The 16,811-nt window shown below is 36.7% G+C and overlaps 1 protein-coding gene across 2 annotated transcripts in view; it reads right to left on the bottom strand.

The window, feature by feature from the left end:
• The window catches only part of abcc10 (ATP-binding cassette, sub-family C (CFTR/MRP), member 10), a 21,418-nt gene extending 4,607 nt beyond the window's left edge, over window positions 1-16,811 (bottom strand). Inside the window, exons 1-19 of one of the 2 annotated variants that reach the window (XM_079856529.1) lie at window positions 16,738-16,810; window positions 16,475-16,583; window positions 16,115-16,342; window positions 13,960-15,328; window positions 11,885-12,112; window positions 11,578-11,734; window positions 10,862-11,028; window positions 10,678-10,757; window positions 8,771-8,942; window positions 8,561-8,659; window positions 8,244-8,433; window positions 8,037-8,111; window positions 7,785-7,964; window positions 7,553-7,682; window positions 4,954-5,146; window positions 4,351-4,694; window positions 2,340-2,509; window positions 1,788-1,948; window positions 536-789 (exon numbers count right to left, since the gene is read on the bottom strand). In XM_079856529.1, coding sequence (XP_079712655.1) covers window positions 536-789; window positions 1,788-1,948; window positions 2,340-2,509; window positions 4,351-4,694; window positions 4,954-5,146; window positions 7,553-7,682; window positions 7,785-7,964; window positions 8,037-8,111; window positions 8,244-8,433; window positions 8,561-8,659; window positions 8,771-8,942; window positions 10,678-10,757; window positions 10,862-11,028; window positions 11,578-11,734; window positions 11,885-12,112; window positions 13,960-15,328; window positions 16,115-16,302 — 4,157 coding nt within the window. In that variant the 5' untranslated portion in view covers window positions 16,303-16,342; window positions 16,475-16,583; window positions 16,738-16,810. Of the gene's footprint in view, window positions 1-535; window positions 790-1,787; window positions 1,949-2,339; window positions 2,510-4,350; window positions 4,695-4,953; window positions 5,147-7,552; window positions 7,683-7,784; window positions 7,965-8,036; window positions 8,112-8,243; window positions 8,434-8,560; window positions 8,660-8,770; window positions 8,943-10,677; window positions 10,758-10,861; window positions 11,029-11,577; window positions 11,735-11,884; window positions 12,113-13,959; window positions 15,329-16,114; window positions 16,343-16,474; window positions 16,584-16,737 lie in introns of both variants that reach the window. The other variant, XM_079856530.1, reaches the window with a different exon arrangement.

The following is a 16,811-nucleotide window of genomic DNA, read 5'->3' as shown; positions in this document are numbered from 1 at the left end:
AGAGTAGGTCTGAAAGGCATTGTGAATCACTTTTAAGAGAAAACTCCTAGCTAAAATCTTTTAGTGCGATTTAGGAGTACTCCTAGTGGTAAGATAAAATGCTTTGTGAATACGGCCCCTGTACTATTTTTAGATCATTTGTCAAATAAACACATTTTTGACATTTCGTCAAAGGGTTGGGGTAATATTTGTTGTCTGATGTTTTTAAAAAGAAGTCTCTTATGCTTACCAAGGATGCATTTATTTGATCAAAAACACAGTAAAACAGTAATATTGTGAAAATAAAAATACAATTTATTCCTGTGATGGCAAAACTTTATTTTATTAGAATTATTATTTTAAATTCAATCTTTTGTAACATTATAAATGTCTTCACTGTCACTTTTAATCAATTGAATACGTTGCTGAATCTAAAAAAAAAAAAAAAAAAAATCTTTCAAAGAAAAAAATTAATCTTACTCCAAATTTTTGAATGTTAGTTTTGCTGGCTAACAAAGTAAAAATGTGTCAAACAAACAGTGACTGCAACACTTACCGCAAGTTACCAAGCCTGACCGAGCTGATGTCAACTCCATCCAGCAGTATTTGACCCTGGTTCAGCTCCACCATACGGAATAGGGCAAGAAACAACGAGGATTTCCCCGAACCTGTGCGCCCCACTATGCCGACCCTCTGCCCAGGTAAAACCTCCAAGCTGACCCCATCAAGAGCGTTGGGCAAACCTGGCCTGTACGCCAACACAGCACCCACAAACTCAACACTGCCCTTTTCAGGCCACGAGTCTAGAACCTGCAGATGGTAGAGTTTCAGCTAAGGGTATGTTATACACTTTAAGGACATTTTTAATGTTTTATACAGTCTGTCAATTTTTTAATTTTTTAGTTTTTCTGCTGTCAATATATGGGGCTGCTGTCACTTTAAGACCTGACATCTGGATCTATTATACTGTATTACAACTGTTTACATTCACTTTAAACGTAATTGACTGTTTATGTGTCGTGAATACTCGCCAAGACTGACATTTTGTCATTATTTTGTGTGTATTTGACTGTTTAAGCGCAAGAAGCAGCGAAAAAGAGCTCAATTTAGTGCTGAGATGCGGCTTCCTGTGCGTGCACTTTGGGTGTGAGCACAAAATCTAGGGGAATAAGTAAAATTATGCGTAGTACGCGCAATTTCACGTGTCGGACCTCTGGTTTTCAGATCTAATTGGACCCGAAACTTAAAAATGACACTTCATGACAAAAAGGTTGCCTTTTTTTAGAAAATCTCTGGTGGGATTTAAAGAAGGCAGTTGCAGCACGCAAACCCAAGAATATTACTCAACTGGAGGCCATTGCTAATGAGGAATGGGCTAAGATTCCTTAGAAATGCTGCCAGAAGCTGCTGTCTTATACATCTTGTATGCAGCAGGTCATAACAGCTAAAGATGCTTGCCATGAAGGGGTTGAATAATTTTGAGACGGCATTAAAAATTGCATTTTTTGTTGACTTTGGGGGAACCACATTTGTTGTGTTGAGCCATTTCAATTAATTTTGTTTGATTTGTTCATTGCAAACAGCTGAAAGTCTGTAAATGTAGCCAATAATCATGATTTGCAATGCGGGTAGAATCATTTTGATTACAACTGTATATATATTTTTTATAAATTAAATATATTTATTGAAAGGTTAGACTATTACTAATAATCTCACCAAAAGTTTTGAAACTGTTTAAAAAATAAAATTGAAAAAATATTCACAGCTGGTCCTGATTCAGCTTTTAGGCTAACGATCACTCCTCTTACCTCAATGCTGGCTTGTTGAGGCTCCTGCGGAATGTTAGTGGAATACTCCTCGGTACGCTCAATGCTCACCAACTGCATCTCTGTTTGCGCAAAGCTGAAAATCAGCCCTGACAGCAGGTTGGTGATGGATAGTGCATAGGACAGAGACAGACCTACCAGACCTGACAGAACAGAGTACAGCAGAAGAGAAGAGAAGAGAAGAATGAAGTACTTCAAATTTCAATATCTTAAAACCATTTTAAATGCGTTATGGTTGAACTGGACAATGATCTTATAAAATTGGATAATAGTGCAGTTGAGTGAAGTTTCCTAAATGTCCCATAAGAGACCAATGAAGTACATGTGAATCTGTGTCTGCACAAGATGTTTTGAAAAATTATTAAAATACAGAAATAAAAATCTTTTTTATTTGTTTGTAAAGGTAGCTCTTGTTTCCCAGTAGAGAATGCTCTGTTGACATGAAGCTAAAGCCATTTTAATTCACTCTGGTAAAGAGCATCTCTTAAATGCCAAAAATGTCAATTTATACTCTTATCTCATAAAGAGGTTAACCTGGATCGATGGATTTGAGCTGATGCTGGATCACAGCGATCACGCTGATGCCGGTTACTACGGTAACACCAATCATCTGCAGCCGAATGTCCAGCCACTGCATGGCAGCATTACTGTTGAAGAGACATCGCTGATTCTGTTCTACACGCCTCTCATTCTCCTCCTCAAATCTGCTCTCAAACACATCAAAATAAAGTTTTATTCAGGATTACAATCACTATTAGTCAATTGTATTCAACGTTCATCTCAATGTAATATTATCAAGTAGATAATTTAATTAGTTGGTAATTAGTATTGAGAGAACACATAACACAGAACCATGTTTGTTTATTTCATTATTAGTAAAAAACAATAACTGAAAAATATTTGTATTCATTGTAAGGGGTGAATCTTTCCGTCAATAAAATGTCCAGGGGTCTCATTTATAAAGCGTGCGTACGCACAAAACGGGTCTGGAAACGTACGTACGCCAGTTCCCACGCAAAGGTTGTGATCTATAAAAAACAAACTTGACGGGAGAATGTGCGCACCTTTAAGCAAACTTTGAGCCGTGCGTACGCACATTCTGGAGACAAAGGGAATTGGCGACACCGATGGTGAGCTGGAGTTAAGTGTATTTTTGGTCACTTTTAGACAGAAAATCTAAAGAAATTAAACATATACAGAAAGATAATACAAATATAATTTCACTCACCAAGCCTGTCGCTTGAAGCAAATATCCATCCCTTCTTAAATGTCCGCGCCAGCGAGCGCGTTGGGCCGTTTAGTGAAACTGACGCAAATAACAGTTTAAATAAATAAAATAATGATTTAAACTATGTTTTACTTCTGATATAAACATTTAGATTAAATATGCCATTCAAATTAATGGAGTTAAGCACTTAAACATGAAATCATTACTGAGAAGTTACAACATTTTTATATTCAAATTCAGTCAATAGAAATATTTGTTGTGGATGCGATGTTTTTGAACACTTTTCCTGTGGCGTGCTGTTTTAAAGTTTTAACCACAGAGATAATTGCTTATCATGATAATACCAGATTGTCTGAGAAAATAGTTTCGTGCAAATAATGCCCAAGGCCTATCTGTTTCCATTAAAAATATAAATCAATTAAAAATACTATTCGGCCAGTGGAAAAGATTGAGAAAAACTTTCTCTGAACTGTATTTTACACTATTTGATTTATGTATTCAAAAACAAGGCAAGGATAGGCAACTACTTGATTTTTATTAATGTAATGTGTCTTGTACCGTTAAACGTTATCACGTGGATGAATAATCATATGCAAATGATATGTAGATGAGGATCTGCATAGTAAAACTAGGCGTTGTAAGCTCCATATATGGTTATTTCGGGGAGGAGACACATGTGCGCACAATCTTCCGCTGACTGGCATTTATAAAGTGAATTCTGCGCAGGTTCTGGCGTACGAACGGTTTTATAAATCTGAATATTTTTTTGCGTACGCCATTTTTGGCTTTCGGGCGCACGTACACTTTTAGTAAGGTTCCTACGCACAGTTTTATAAATGAGACCCCAGGTCATATTTCACCTCAAAGCCAAATGAGAAAAATTACAGATTACAGAAGAAATGACTGTAATTCACGAGTGAAAATCACTTTTTAAAATTAAAATCAGCATGAATTATGCAACATAAGATATTAACAAAATTACACATTATTTAAATGTAAAATGGTAGCATTTGCTGTACTGATTTTAATTTATGCTGGTGAAAAAATAAATGATTTCATTATTGTATTGTGAGAAGGAGATTTCTTGCATCAATTAATAATGTCACAATGCAAAAAATAAATAAAAAATAATAATTAATGGTCCCAAGAAATGTCTGGGTAACTTAATATAAAATGTTATAAACTTATATATATATATATATATATATATATATATATTACATTTTATATTAAGTTACCCAGACATTTCTTTGAAACCAAACCCTGATTCAAGGTAATTTAAATGATTTAAGGAAAAAGTAAAGCTAGCTTTCATACCTGGCAGTGTGTCCACTGGCCCGCACTGTGGACAGGCCGCTGAGGGTTTCAGAGAAGTGTGAATAAACTGGAGAGAGAGTGAGGCTACACAGGCGTTTCAGCTCACGGGACGAGTGACGATAAAAACATTGAGTTTGATAGTAAAGAACCCCCAGAGGAACCAAAGGAAGTAGCACCCAGGGCAGCCCGTAGGTCATGACGACAAGCATCCCAAGCAGCCCAAACACATTGGCCAAGAGGATGTTTAAGACAAAGGGGAGAGAGTCATCCACACAGTAAATATCTGAGGAAAATCGATTCAGGATACGGCCCAAGGGTGTAGTGTCAAAAAACGTCATAGTGGCCTAGAATGGAAGAAGCATATAAATAATGTAAATACACACATTTAAAAAAACATTATACGTTATAATATATTATAATAATTGCAATGACTTGGATATAATAATATTACATTTAGATTATTTATTAAAATTGTATTTAGATACAAAATATTAAACCAAGTAGTGACACCTGCAAACAAATGAGATTTTTTAGCAATTTGCTTTTATTCAACTGGGCTTAGTAATAGCTCCCGATCAGAGATGCAGAGACAACGATCATTACCTTCAGCACACTAGACAGAAGTCTCTTATGGATGACAGTAGCAGCACGGATTGCTCCATACGCGAAGAGAAACGCACGGGCAGCTGTAAATACAGTGTTGGCTGCCGCCAGAGATCCATACACAGTCATGTAAAACTTCAGCTCAGAGCTCATACTTCCTGAAGTCTCTGAACCTCTGTCAGGTGCATGAAATCTGATAAGTTATGGAGTAGAGAGAGATAAACCAATCAAGTCAAGTTAAATGAGTTCCATCTGTGGCACAAGACAGAAACAAAACTTCTGTAAATTATCTACCTAAACCAGAACATTATAAGACATAAAATAAGATTTTGACATTCGTTTAAATGAGATATCCAGACTCCAAGTAAACATTCCAATGTTTTACATGTTATTTTCATTTCAGATGCAAAAAACATGACATTTTAGTATTAGAATGCAAGTTTTATTGCATTGGAAAATATGTAATTATAGAATGTTCTGCCTTTATGAAGGTGAAGTCATTATTTTACTTTATTTCCATTTTAAATAAATGTTGTTCTTCTGAACTTTGTATTCATCAAAGAATATATCACAGTTTCCACAAAAATATTAAGCAGCACGTCTGTTTTCAATATTGATAATTGTAAGAAATGTTTTTTGAGCACCAATTCAGCATATTAGAATGATTAATAATGCTGAAAGTTGTATAATATTAATGTATGTGAAATCTTTCACATTTTCATTTTTTCAATTTTATTATTTTTTATTGATGTCTTATATTCATTTCTTCTATGTTTTGTTATGAATCTTATTAATCGTTTCTTTATGAATTCTAGATCCTTTTTATGCCTTATGTTACATGATTTTTTCCTGTACATGTTGACTTGACTGCATGATGTGCGTCTGTTTTCATTTCTGCAAACATGAGATAATGCAAGATCTGCTATATTCACTTAAAGGAGTTAAAACCACAATTGCGTACAAGAACATGGTGACCTAATAAGACCTGATAGGATACATTTTGTGGCCTTAAATGGTAGCAAGAGAAGAACAAGGAATTTTAACCATTTAAGCTTTAAAGGCATGTTTTGAGTTATTTTTTCTGAGTGACACACAAAAGTAAAGACTCAGAATTCCAAAACTATAACAAGGAGAGTACAAAGGCAGGTATCGTTCGATAGAAAATGTTTAACATTTTTAGAGAGAAAAAAAAATTACATTGGACATTCTCATGCTGAGAAACTGCTGACAGAAGACAAAAAAAGTGTGCTCAAGGGAAATTTTACATATCTTTCTTATTTGACATGCAATAACACAACAAAAAAACTAGTTTGGGCTCTTTTTTAATCAGGAGAATCTGCTGTAAATAATGCTTTGCCACGATCTGAGCATATTTTATGTAGTTACAAGCAAAAACGTGACATAAATGCAACATCTGTAAATTATTTACATATGGATATAGGGGGGGGAGCCTTCACCTACAAAAACTTGCTCAAGTTTAGGTAAAGGCCAAAACAATTATGCTTGTTGTATTCTCCTTCGTGAGACCTTTCAAATGACATATGACACATGACTATCTGAGCTGTATGATGTTTTTGACATTTTACAGTACATAGTACAAAAAAATATTTCAGAAATTATGAAGATATTTTATTTATTTATCAGCAAATAACTCAGCACTACTTAGGAGTTAATCAGACTCTAAGCTTTCAAATACCTATTTGTGTTGATCAATTTATTTCGTAGCTAGTTATAGATTGTTTATTTCCGCCGGCGATACACTACGGTTTAGAGGGACGACTCAGCACTCGTTAAGAGTTTATCAAAATGGTTCAATTCACATGGTTATTAATACACTTCAGGTTTAAAGGGTTAAAAAGTACTTTCCCTAGTCTCTTTCTGTTACAAAAGCACAGCATATAAAATGTTTAGTCTCAGAAGACTCTGAGCTTCTTCTCGGTGACAACTTATTTTAAGGTGATGTAGTTACATTTTAATTACTCAAATAAGTACTGCGTAATATTAATTAACTACATGTACGTATTATAGAGTTACGGTTTGGGTTTGGTTTAGGATTAGTTACTTTAAATTATGCAATTAACTGTTATTACTATAGTAAGTAGTGAAGTAACGTGTAACTAAGTCACCTTAAAATAAAGTGTTACCCTCTTCTCTTTTTCCTCTCCTTACATTCTGCAAATATCTCACTTCTTTTGGGCCTTTCTTTCTCTATACTCTCTGATCTTCACAAAATTCATCTATTAGATCCACTACTTTGGATTTTATTATAATCTATTGACTAAAATAGATTTATTTTTCTATCTTATCTTGAAACTTATATCCTATTACAAATTTAATATTTACTCCATTCATTTGTTGCCTTTATATTTAATAAAATGTGTTATTCCTTATTCAAAATTTGATCTCTGACATAATCATTGCTCGTCTGCCTGCATCAATAATACTTCACAATATTACCGTTTTACTGTATTTTTGATTAAATAAATGCAGCCTTGGTGAGCAGCAGCTTTCAAAAACATAAAAAAAATGTACTGACACCAAACTTTTGAATGGTTGTGTAAACAATAGAGAAAAATATTTAACGAAACGTGTAACTCACATAAGTCTCTCAGGAGACAGGAAAGTCAGAGTCAAGAGTGGATCAGCTGACAGTGACACCAGCTCAGTCGTATTGTCCTTCATATTTGAAATCCAGTGAGAGAGCCACCAGTCGGACACATTTTTGGTGGCTGTATAAAGCAAATCAAAGCATTGACTGTACAGTAGTGCAGTGACTATCTTACAGTGAAGCTTTTATAATACATACACCTCAGATTGATAGTTGTTAGTACCTTGCATTAGGAAAAGGGAGAGCAGAACAGCAACAGCCAAGCATCCACCCACTGCTCTCCAAAAGGAGCAGTACACTGCCCAGGACAGCTTTCCCATTTGCTTCTGCTCCTCGCCAAACATCTTTAGCTCTGATTCTAGCTCCGGCTCATTGGCATCCACTTCCTCTCTGACTATAGCATCTGAGAAAGAAGATTTATTTGCATAATCACAGTTGAAGTGCACCAAGAAACTCATTTGAAAAGCATCAGTACCTTTCTCCTTAGCATTGCTGTTATTCTTGCTGTCTTTAGGGGGTTTTACCAAAGAAAGGACTTCATTTGGTGTCCCTTAACCACAAAAACAGACAAAGCAGAGAGTTTTATTAGTAAATTCAAGTCAATTCATTGATTAATAAACTCACAAAGTTCCTGTTTTTTGACAGTAAATAGCAAAGAGGGCATGCCTGTGACGATTGGTACCTGTTTTTACAATCATCCCATTGTCCATCAGCACCACCACGTCTGCCTTATCCACAAACTCTATCCGATGTGTACAAAGAATTCTGGTCTTGTTTTTGAGAATTCCCAAGATGCATTTCTCCATGAGATGGTGGGCAACATCAGCATCCACAGCTGCTAAAGGATCATCCAGCAAATAGATTTCTTTATCCTGAAATATGGAATGCACAATAAATACACACATCATATTTCTGCCAAAATATGTTAGAACTTTCTGTTTGGGCCTTTTAGAGCCCAAAAAAATTTCAAATTTCAAATTTAAAAAAATAAACATGCACCATATAAACAGCCCTGGCCAAAGCGAGGCGGCTTTTCTGTCCTCCGCTCAGAGTCACACCATTCTCTCCCACTTCTGTCTGATCACCACCGGGCAAGATCTGAACAAAATAGCACAGCTCAGTGTCAGTTAGAACTTTCCATAGATTTCAAAACAAGCAATTCATAAGAAAAACCGCGTGCAAAATAAAGATAGCTAGATTTACACCCACATTTAGGTCATCAGCAAGGGCACAGGCCTCAATCACAGCTTGGTAGAACATGCTGTCAAATTCCCTGCCGAAAAGAATGTTGTCCTTCACTGTTGCATGCTGGATCCATGACTCCTGAGCGGCCAATCCAAATCCCTGTTCTCTTCTCTGAACAGATAATTCCCCTCCACACCTACAGGAGACAAAACCACAAAATAATGAACAATGTTAAGTGTGTAATATCTGAACCACTTAAAATGTCACTCAAATGAAAATGCAAAAATAATGAGGGCTTTAAATAACAATATTTATAAATATTTAAATATTGGAAACAAATGCAAGGATGTAATAAAAATGACAGTAAAGACATTATGTTACAAAAGATTACTATTTGAAAAAAATTATGTTCTTTTGAACTTCCTATCCATTAACTAATCCTGAAAAAAGTATCATGATTTCCACAAAAATATTAAGCAGCACAACTGTTTTCAACATTGTTAATAATAAGAAGTGTTTATTGAGCAACAAATCGGTATATTAGAATGATTTCTTAAGGATCATGTGACACTGAAGACTGGAGTAATGATGCTGAAAATTCAGCTTTGTATCACAGGAATAAGTAACATTTTAAAATATATTCAAATATAAAACAGTTATTTTAAATTGTAAAAATATTTCACAATATTACAGTTTTTACTGTAATTTTGATCAAATAAATGCTGCATTGGTGAGCATTAGAGACTTATTACAGACTCTAAATTTGTAAACGGAAGTGCATATACTTTACATTTAAATTGCCTTGAAGAGTTACTTCATAAATATATGGTTCTGGTATTTTATTTTGCACATTGCTAGACTTGCCCTACAAAGGCAAAAAACCTTAACTTGCTAGAGTGTGGAACTGAGAAAAATGCCTTAAAGATTTTTAGTTGTCCAGCCAAATTAATGATAGGTATGACACTGGAAATCTGGCAATTAGATGTTTTAGTAATGAAAATAAGAAATGAAAAAAATCTTGAGCTCAAACTTGACTTTTGACCACTATTTTGAAGTTACTGTACTCTGCCTTTGTATTGTCTGCAAAAAGCGAGAAGTCACACCAAGGCAAATGGCAGTAACTTCCACATTATAAATATTTGGTTGCTGATCACCATTTACAAAATCATTATAGTAACACCTGTATAAAATCTAGTGATCATGGCTTTTTTTATGATTTACAATTGCTTTGTTATATGGAGCAGTTTGGTAGCATATTTATTGGATAGCTGACTAGCAGTAGCTAGCTAAATGAAGTAGATTGCGATCTATCTAATTTGTTTGTCTAATGCATCTTTTGTGTTACTTGACCTTGATGTCTACGTTTCTACGTCTAGTTCTACATCCAAAGCCATCTCAACTATCGTTTTTCTTTCGAGAGCAATGGGCCATCCTTAAATGCTATTAGTCAAAACAACCACTCAACTATTTGCTTTACCTACGATTTTATCCAGGTATTGTGTGTGTCAGAAGTGCTTCAGTGACAGATGTATGACACAGGCTGCACCGTAATTTAAACGCAGCCAATTTTAATGGACAGTAAAACAAAGGCAGAATACCGTAACTCCAGGCCGGCACAGTAACTTCTAAACAATGGCTAAACAATAGCAGGGTACCCCCATTACTCAATTTGAGCGTTCCAAAACAAAGGTAAAGAAAGTTAACTGGTGTTACAGTGCTCCGCCTTGGTTTCTATAGTGCTTTTGGAAGTTACTGTTAAGACAACCCATTATTTTCTCCAAAATACAACGGAATTGACGGAAAAGATACTTATCCACAAGATATAAAGGAGGACTTGAATGTCCCAAAAATATCAATAACTCATTTTTGACCAAAAATGAAGTTACTGCCTGTTGCCTTTGTAGGGCAGTAGAGATTTTATGAATTAGTACCTGGTAAGCTCTCCTGTTATGGCAGCCAACAAAGAACTTTTCCCACAACCAACTTTTCCCACCACAGCCACCAGAGAGCCCTGGAGCCAGAAAGCAAAGACATTTACAAACTAACATACTTTTGCATTATTCAAACCTGCAACAAAATATTTGAAGAAACAACCAAAAAATGTTTTGCACATACCCTTTTAACACTGAGATTGAGTGCATGCAGATAAAAGCTGTGTGGTGGTGGTGACCCATCCTCTGTCTTGTCATCGGGCACGCTGACAGGATCTGAATCCACTGGCTGCTTCCAGGAGAAACTCGCCTGGTCCATCTGAACAGAAGACAGAGGGTCCTCAGGACACACTGCAAAAAAATAAATGACAGACATGAAATACACTGATTAAATCTATTCATCAATGTTGTTATTAATTATATGAATTTGCCTACATAAAGAGTTTAATTTAGGTGACCGTGTTTAAATGACAAGTAATAAGAAAACAAAACAAACACACTGATGAATCAGAATAGTGATTCCCAAACGTTTTTGCCATTCAAACTCCTGTACCTGTATTTACATTTCAGGTTATTTCATTTCAGGTATTTAATTTCAGTTATTTTCTTTATTTCAGTCATTTAAAAACACATTTGCATGTTTATGGTTCTCCAACATCAGATAATGTTCACACGACAAGTAGACAAACATTTTTATTTTTATGTGTTTTTTATTTTTACAATTATTTATTTTCTATTTTAATAAATTATTTCAAATAATTATCAGCTTTTTATCAACAGAAACCCTGCATCAGAATAAAGTATTCCAGAGAGCCATGTTATAACAGTACAATCAATGAGAAAAACATAAAATAACACCTGCTATGGACTATATTAACCTTTAAGAAACAGGTCAAGTACCTTGAGTGTAATAGACGGTGAGGTCCTGATCCTGTAGCGTGAGGAAGCGCTGAATACGGTCTAATGACACTTTAGCTTCCAGGGTTCCATTCAGCACCCAGGGAAAGGCATTGAGAGGAAGAATGAGCATCCCCACAAGAGCCAGAGTACTAAACACCTGCCAAGCAAAATATAAAATGCAGCCATTCAAAAATATTTAAACGCAGAGCAGACTCTGTTCACCTTTAAAGAAACATTCCAAGCTGTGGTATTAAAAATACTTAAAAATGAAGACTATATGACGGCTGTTGTGTTGTGACCTACACACCTTTGCAGCAGTGAGATTGTTTCCCAGCAGGACGTATGTGATGAATGTGAGGATAGAGATGACCACGGGCAGAGCAGCCCAGGTGTACACACATACAGCATCCAAGTACTTCAGAACTTTCAGGTGATGGAGCTCTTTTTTACGGGCCTCCGCAATCTTTTGAGTGAAGTGCTCCTCCCAATTATAGTACTTCAGGACCCGAATTCCAAAGAGTATCTCTGTCATTAGCTTTAGACAAAAGATATCAGATATTTGATTATCCACTGGAAGCTACTACACCAGCGGTAGAAAACCTTTTTGAATTCAAGGCTCCTGTCGTCAACAACAATATTTAAAAGTCCCCATGACTTCTCCAGACGATTTACTGGATAAGGATTAAGGACAATGTTTTTTAAAAATAATTTCTACCCAATAAAATATTTAAAGCTTTACTTTTTTATTATATAAAAATGCCTAATGGAATTTTAAGATTTTATTCATTTACATTTTACCAGGTCTAGACAGCTCTAGAAGGTCTGATTTTTAGTCGTTTTAGCTAATTTGCGGAGGGCCCCTAATGGGCACAGGCCCCCTAGTCGAGAACCACTGTATTACACTACTGTTAAAAGTTTGGGGTTAGCAAGATTTTTTAAATGTTTTTGAAAGAAATCCCTTATGCTCACCAAGGCTGCCGAGGCTTTTAATTAAAAGTACAATTTAAATGCAATTTAAAATAACTGATTTCTATTTTCATATATTTTTAAATCTACTGTAAGGCAAAGCTGAATAGTCTTTAGTGTCACATTATCCTTCAGTTCATTCTAATATGCTGATTTGATGCTCGAAAAACATTTCTTATTATCATCATCATCAATGTTGCTTAATTGTGTAAACCCTAATACATTTTTTCAGGATTTTGTGATGAATAGAAAGTTAAAAAAAACAGCATTTATTTGAAATAAAAATAGTTTGTAACATTATAAAAGTCTTTACTGTCACTTTTGATTAATTTAATGCATCCTTGCTGAATAAAAGTATTAATATCTCTCACTCTCTCTCTCTTAAATACTGACCCCAAACTTTTGAATGGTAGTGCATTTACTTAAAGCCAAATTCAAAGACATATTGGCCCGGTTTCACAGACAGAGCTTAGATTAAGCCAGGATTAGGCCTTAGTTCAATTAGGGCATTTAGGTGGCTTTTATAAACGTGCCATATATAAAACATTACGGTGTGCATCTTGAGACGAAACAATGTAAAAGGCATATTTTAAGATATGTCGGTGCAAGTTGCTTTCAGCTAAAACAGCTCAAACTAGGCTTAAAGGGATAGTTCACCCAAAAATGAAAATTAGCCCATGATTTACTCACCCTGAAGCCATTCTAGGTATATATGACATTATTCTTTCAGACGAATACAACCGGAGTTATATTGAAAAAATGTCCTGACTCTTCCAAGCTTTATAATGGCAGTGAATGGCTGTATGTCTTTGGAAGTCCATCAAAGCGCATCTATCCATCATGAAAGTGCTCCACGTGTCTTCGGGGTTAATAAAGGCCTTCTGAAGTAAAGCCTCTCGCGTTCATGTATGCCTCTCGCGGTTTCAAATAAACAAGGCTGGGCAACTGCGTTCGTCATTACATTGTGCGTCAAGTTCAAGTGTTACTCTTTTGGCGTAAATCGGTGCATACAGCCGTCCACCGGAAGCTAGTTATTTTATTCGATAAAGTTTTAAATATGGATATTTTTCTAACACGAACGCATGGCTTCACTTCAGAAGGCCTTTATTAACCCCCGAAGACGCATGGAGCAATTTTATGATGGATAGATGCGCTTTGATGGACTTCCAAAGACATACAGCCATTCACTGCCATTATAAAGCTTGGAAGAGCCAGGACATTTTTTCAATATAACTCTGGTTGTATTCGTCTGAAAGAATAATGTCATATATACCTAGAATGGCTTCAGGGTGAGTAAATCATGGGCTAATTTTCATTTTTGGGTGAACTATCCCTTTAAGCCTGGTTTGTGAAACCAGGGGATTAAATAAAAAAATATTCCAGATCATTAGATTTACATATACAAAACAGTCCCACCTTCACTCTCCCATCCTTGTGTAGCAGCATACATTTATTGTTTTCCAGAATTCGGGAAGCCAAGACTTTATTCAAAGGCACGAGCAGCACGGCCACGCCCACTCCTCCCAAGAAGGACACGCCCACCTGTAGGTAAAGCAGGTAAAGTGCAAGGAAAAACTGGAAGGGAAGACTCCAAACTTCATGGAAGCTGTTGAAGAAATTCACCACACGGTCTGTGTCTGTGCTCATGAAGTTGACAACCTCGCCCATGTTGAAGCGAGCCAGAGCAGGCGCACTGACTTTTAGAGCTTTGCTGTATATGGTGGAAATCACAGCAGCCCGAGCCTCTAACGCAACCTTTGATACTTCATAAACAAAGACGTTCCTCAGCAGGGCAGCAAGAAAGGTACTAGCAAACAATCCCACGGTACACCACACACCCTTGCTCAGTGGTGCCCCCTCTGTCTCCATGAAACCTACTAATTGACCGAGAAGCAGGGGTCCTGCAAAAGCTAGCATACTAGCTACTAACTTCAACACACCCAGCAGGTAGTAGCGTAGACCAAAGGCCTTGTGCAACACTTGCAGAAGTTTGACATCATGTTGAGTTCCTTCACATATCCTCTCTGGCTCTGCCTCACTCCAAGAGTTGTCCTGCAGGTTTCCTCTTGAAAGTCTATCCTGTCTCACAGGCTTTTCCTGACCTCTTGGATGGAGACATTTCTGCCAACACTGGTAGAACCGGAGATTGACCGCTTTGGTGCGTAGGCGATGTGGCAGCTGGAAGACGTCACATGGCCTCTCCAGCTCTCCACGTTTACCTTGCTTCAGCAAAGGGTTCAGCCACAGGTAGAGCAGCCTGGACAGCCAGTTGCAGCCATCCTCGGCTACAGTCGCCCCTTGATTGGGTTCAAAGGAGATGATCAATGGAACATCATCTTCTGCATTACAAGACAGAAGGTCTGTTTGAGTTCTGTAACAGGGAAATATATAACCAAAGAGGTAGACCAACACCAGAGCAGCCCTGGTTACTGTTAGAGCAAGACGGACAACCAGCAGGGGCTCTGAGACTCCATGGCGAATGATTTCTTGGATGTAGGCAGTGAGGATAAAAGCTAGATTAGGGATGGAGAGAATAAGCAGCAAAGGAAGCACAGCAGGACCTCGAGTCCTTCTGTACATTGTCCTTTGTAAGGCCAAAACGGCCCCAAAATGAACCATCCAGGCCAGTATGCCACATCCATCGGCTAAGACATCCAGATAAATGTCTGGGGCCTGGAGCTCAAAAACCAGGACCAAGTCTCCAAAAAAAAAGAGAGCCAACAGCACGGTCGATGTGGTCCTGAAGCCCCAGCCAATGGGAAGGGAGGATGCAATATGGGTAAGTCTGTAGGTAATAAAACAATAATTATAAACAGTATGTATAAAAAGTATTTTGACATCAACATAATTAACATAATGAAAGTCAATATCAAATGCAACCCACTTTAAATCCATAATCTGATGTATTTCTGAGAGGGTTATTAAACAAAATTTGGTCGGGACTTGATTTTAACAACCAGAATTGATTGGATCATGACTAAAGTTGCGGTCACATTTACGAAATGTTGCCAACATTTTTTGGCTAAAAAGGCCTATTGTCTATTGCAAATAGGCAGCTCACTTTCAAAACAATAATTTTTCTGTTGGTCAGCACAGCGATTCTGCATGAGCATCTTGAACCTGAAGCGAAACCTGTTGACCCTTTAGAATAAGATTGCGTTTTATGCAAATAAACGGTCCATTTTGATTTCATGACATGTTGACTTTCACTTTGAGATTTTCACATATACACTTCCATTCAAAGGTTTGGGGTTTGTAAGTTTTTTTTTTTATGTTTTGAAGTAAAATAAGTCACTTAGGCTGACAATTTATTTGATCAAAAATACAGTAAAATAGTAATATAGTAAAGTTATTACAATTAAAAATAACTGTTTTTTGTAATTCATTCCTGTGATGGCAACACTGAATTTTCAGCATCATTACACCAGTCTTCAGTGTCACATGATCTTTCAGAAATCATTCTAATATGCTGATTTGATGCTCATGAAACAATTCATAATATTATTAATGTTGAAACGTTTTGAATGGTAATGTATTTCAGCATAAGCCTTATATAATAGCTTTAACTCACCTGGGCACACTAATGTAACAGGCACTGATGATGGCAATAATAGCATGTGTCAGTGATCCCAAAATAAGCTGGTTAACACAGGGACTGATGGTGCCATTCTGCCACACAGGAAATGGTCTGTCTACATTAGTGTGACAGAGCTCTGATATGAACTCAGCTGCTCCAAACACACCTGTATTCCCCCCCATGGCCTCTGAGGACCCCTGAGGGCTGAAATAAGTTCCGGACCTAGGGCGAAAAAGGGTTTGGATGTGAAGGACAGGCAATGTGCATTCACAGTACTTCACCTAATCAAACATACAATGCAAATACATAGTGTACATCGTGTATAGTAGATAATGTACATAGTGAGCAGCCTACCTAGACAGCACTTTTGGGCAACATAGGTGCTCACGCCCACTGTGCCCATGTAGCAGCTCCCTAGCTTTTAAATCACAGCCAATGTCGTCTAAATAATTTTATAATTACTCTGTCAGACACATCAGGAGAAAAATATGTTTCAGCAACGGGCAGTGCATTGAAGTTTCTTTGTTGATAACCAACTATGTGACCTTATACATATTAGGACGCGCTTTTAGTTTCTGCTCTTTCTGAAGTAAAGTATTATGAATTCCGCTTCCTACCTGTGAGCAACTGGCAATGTTTTTATCCTCCAGGCATGTCGTACGTCAGCTAGAAGCGTGAAGCGAAACACTGC

Source organism: Squalius cephalus, assembly GCF_949319135.1.
Source record: "Squalius cephalus genome assembly, chromosome: 22".
In the NCBI taxonomy this organism is placed as follows: domain Eukaryota; kingdom Metazoa; phylum Chordata; class Actinopteri; order Cypriniformes; family Leuciscidae; genus Squalius; species Squalius cephalus.
Note: the sequence above shows the minus strand (reverse complement) of the source record. Positions and strands in the feature narration are given on the sequence as shown.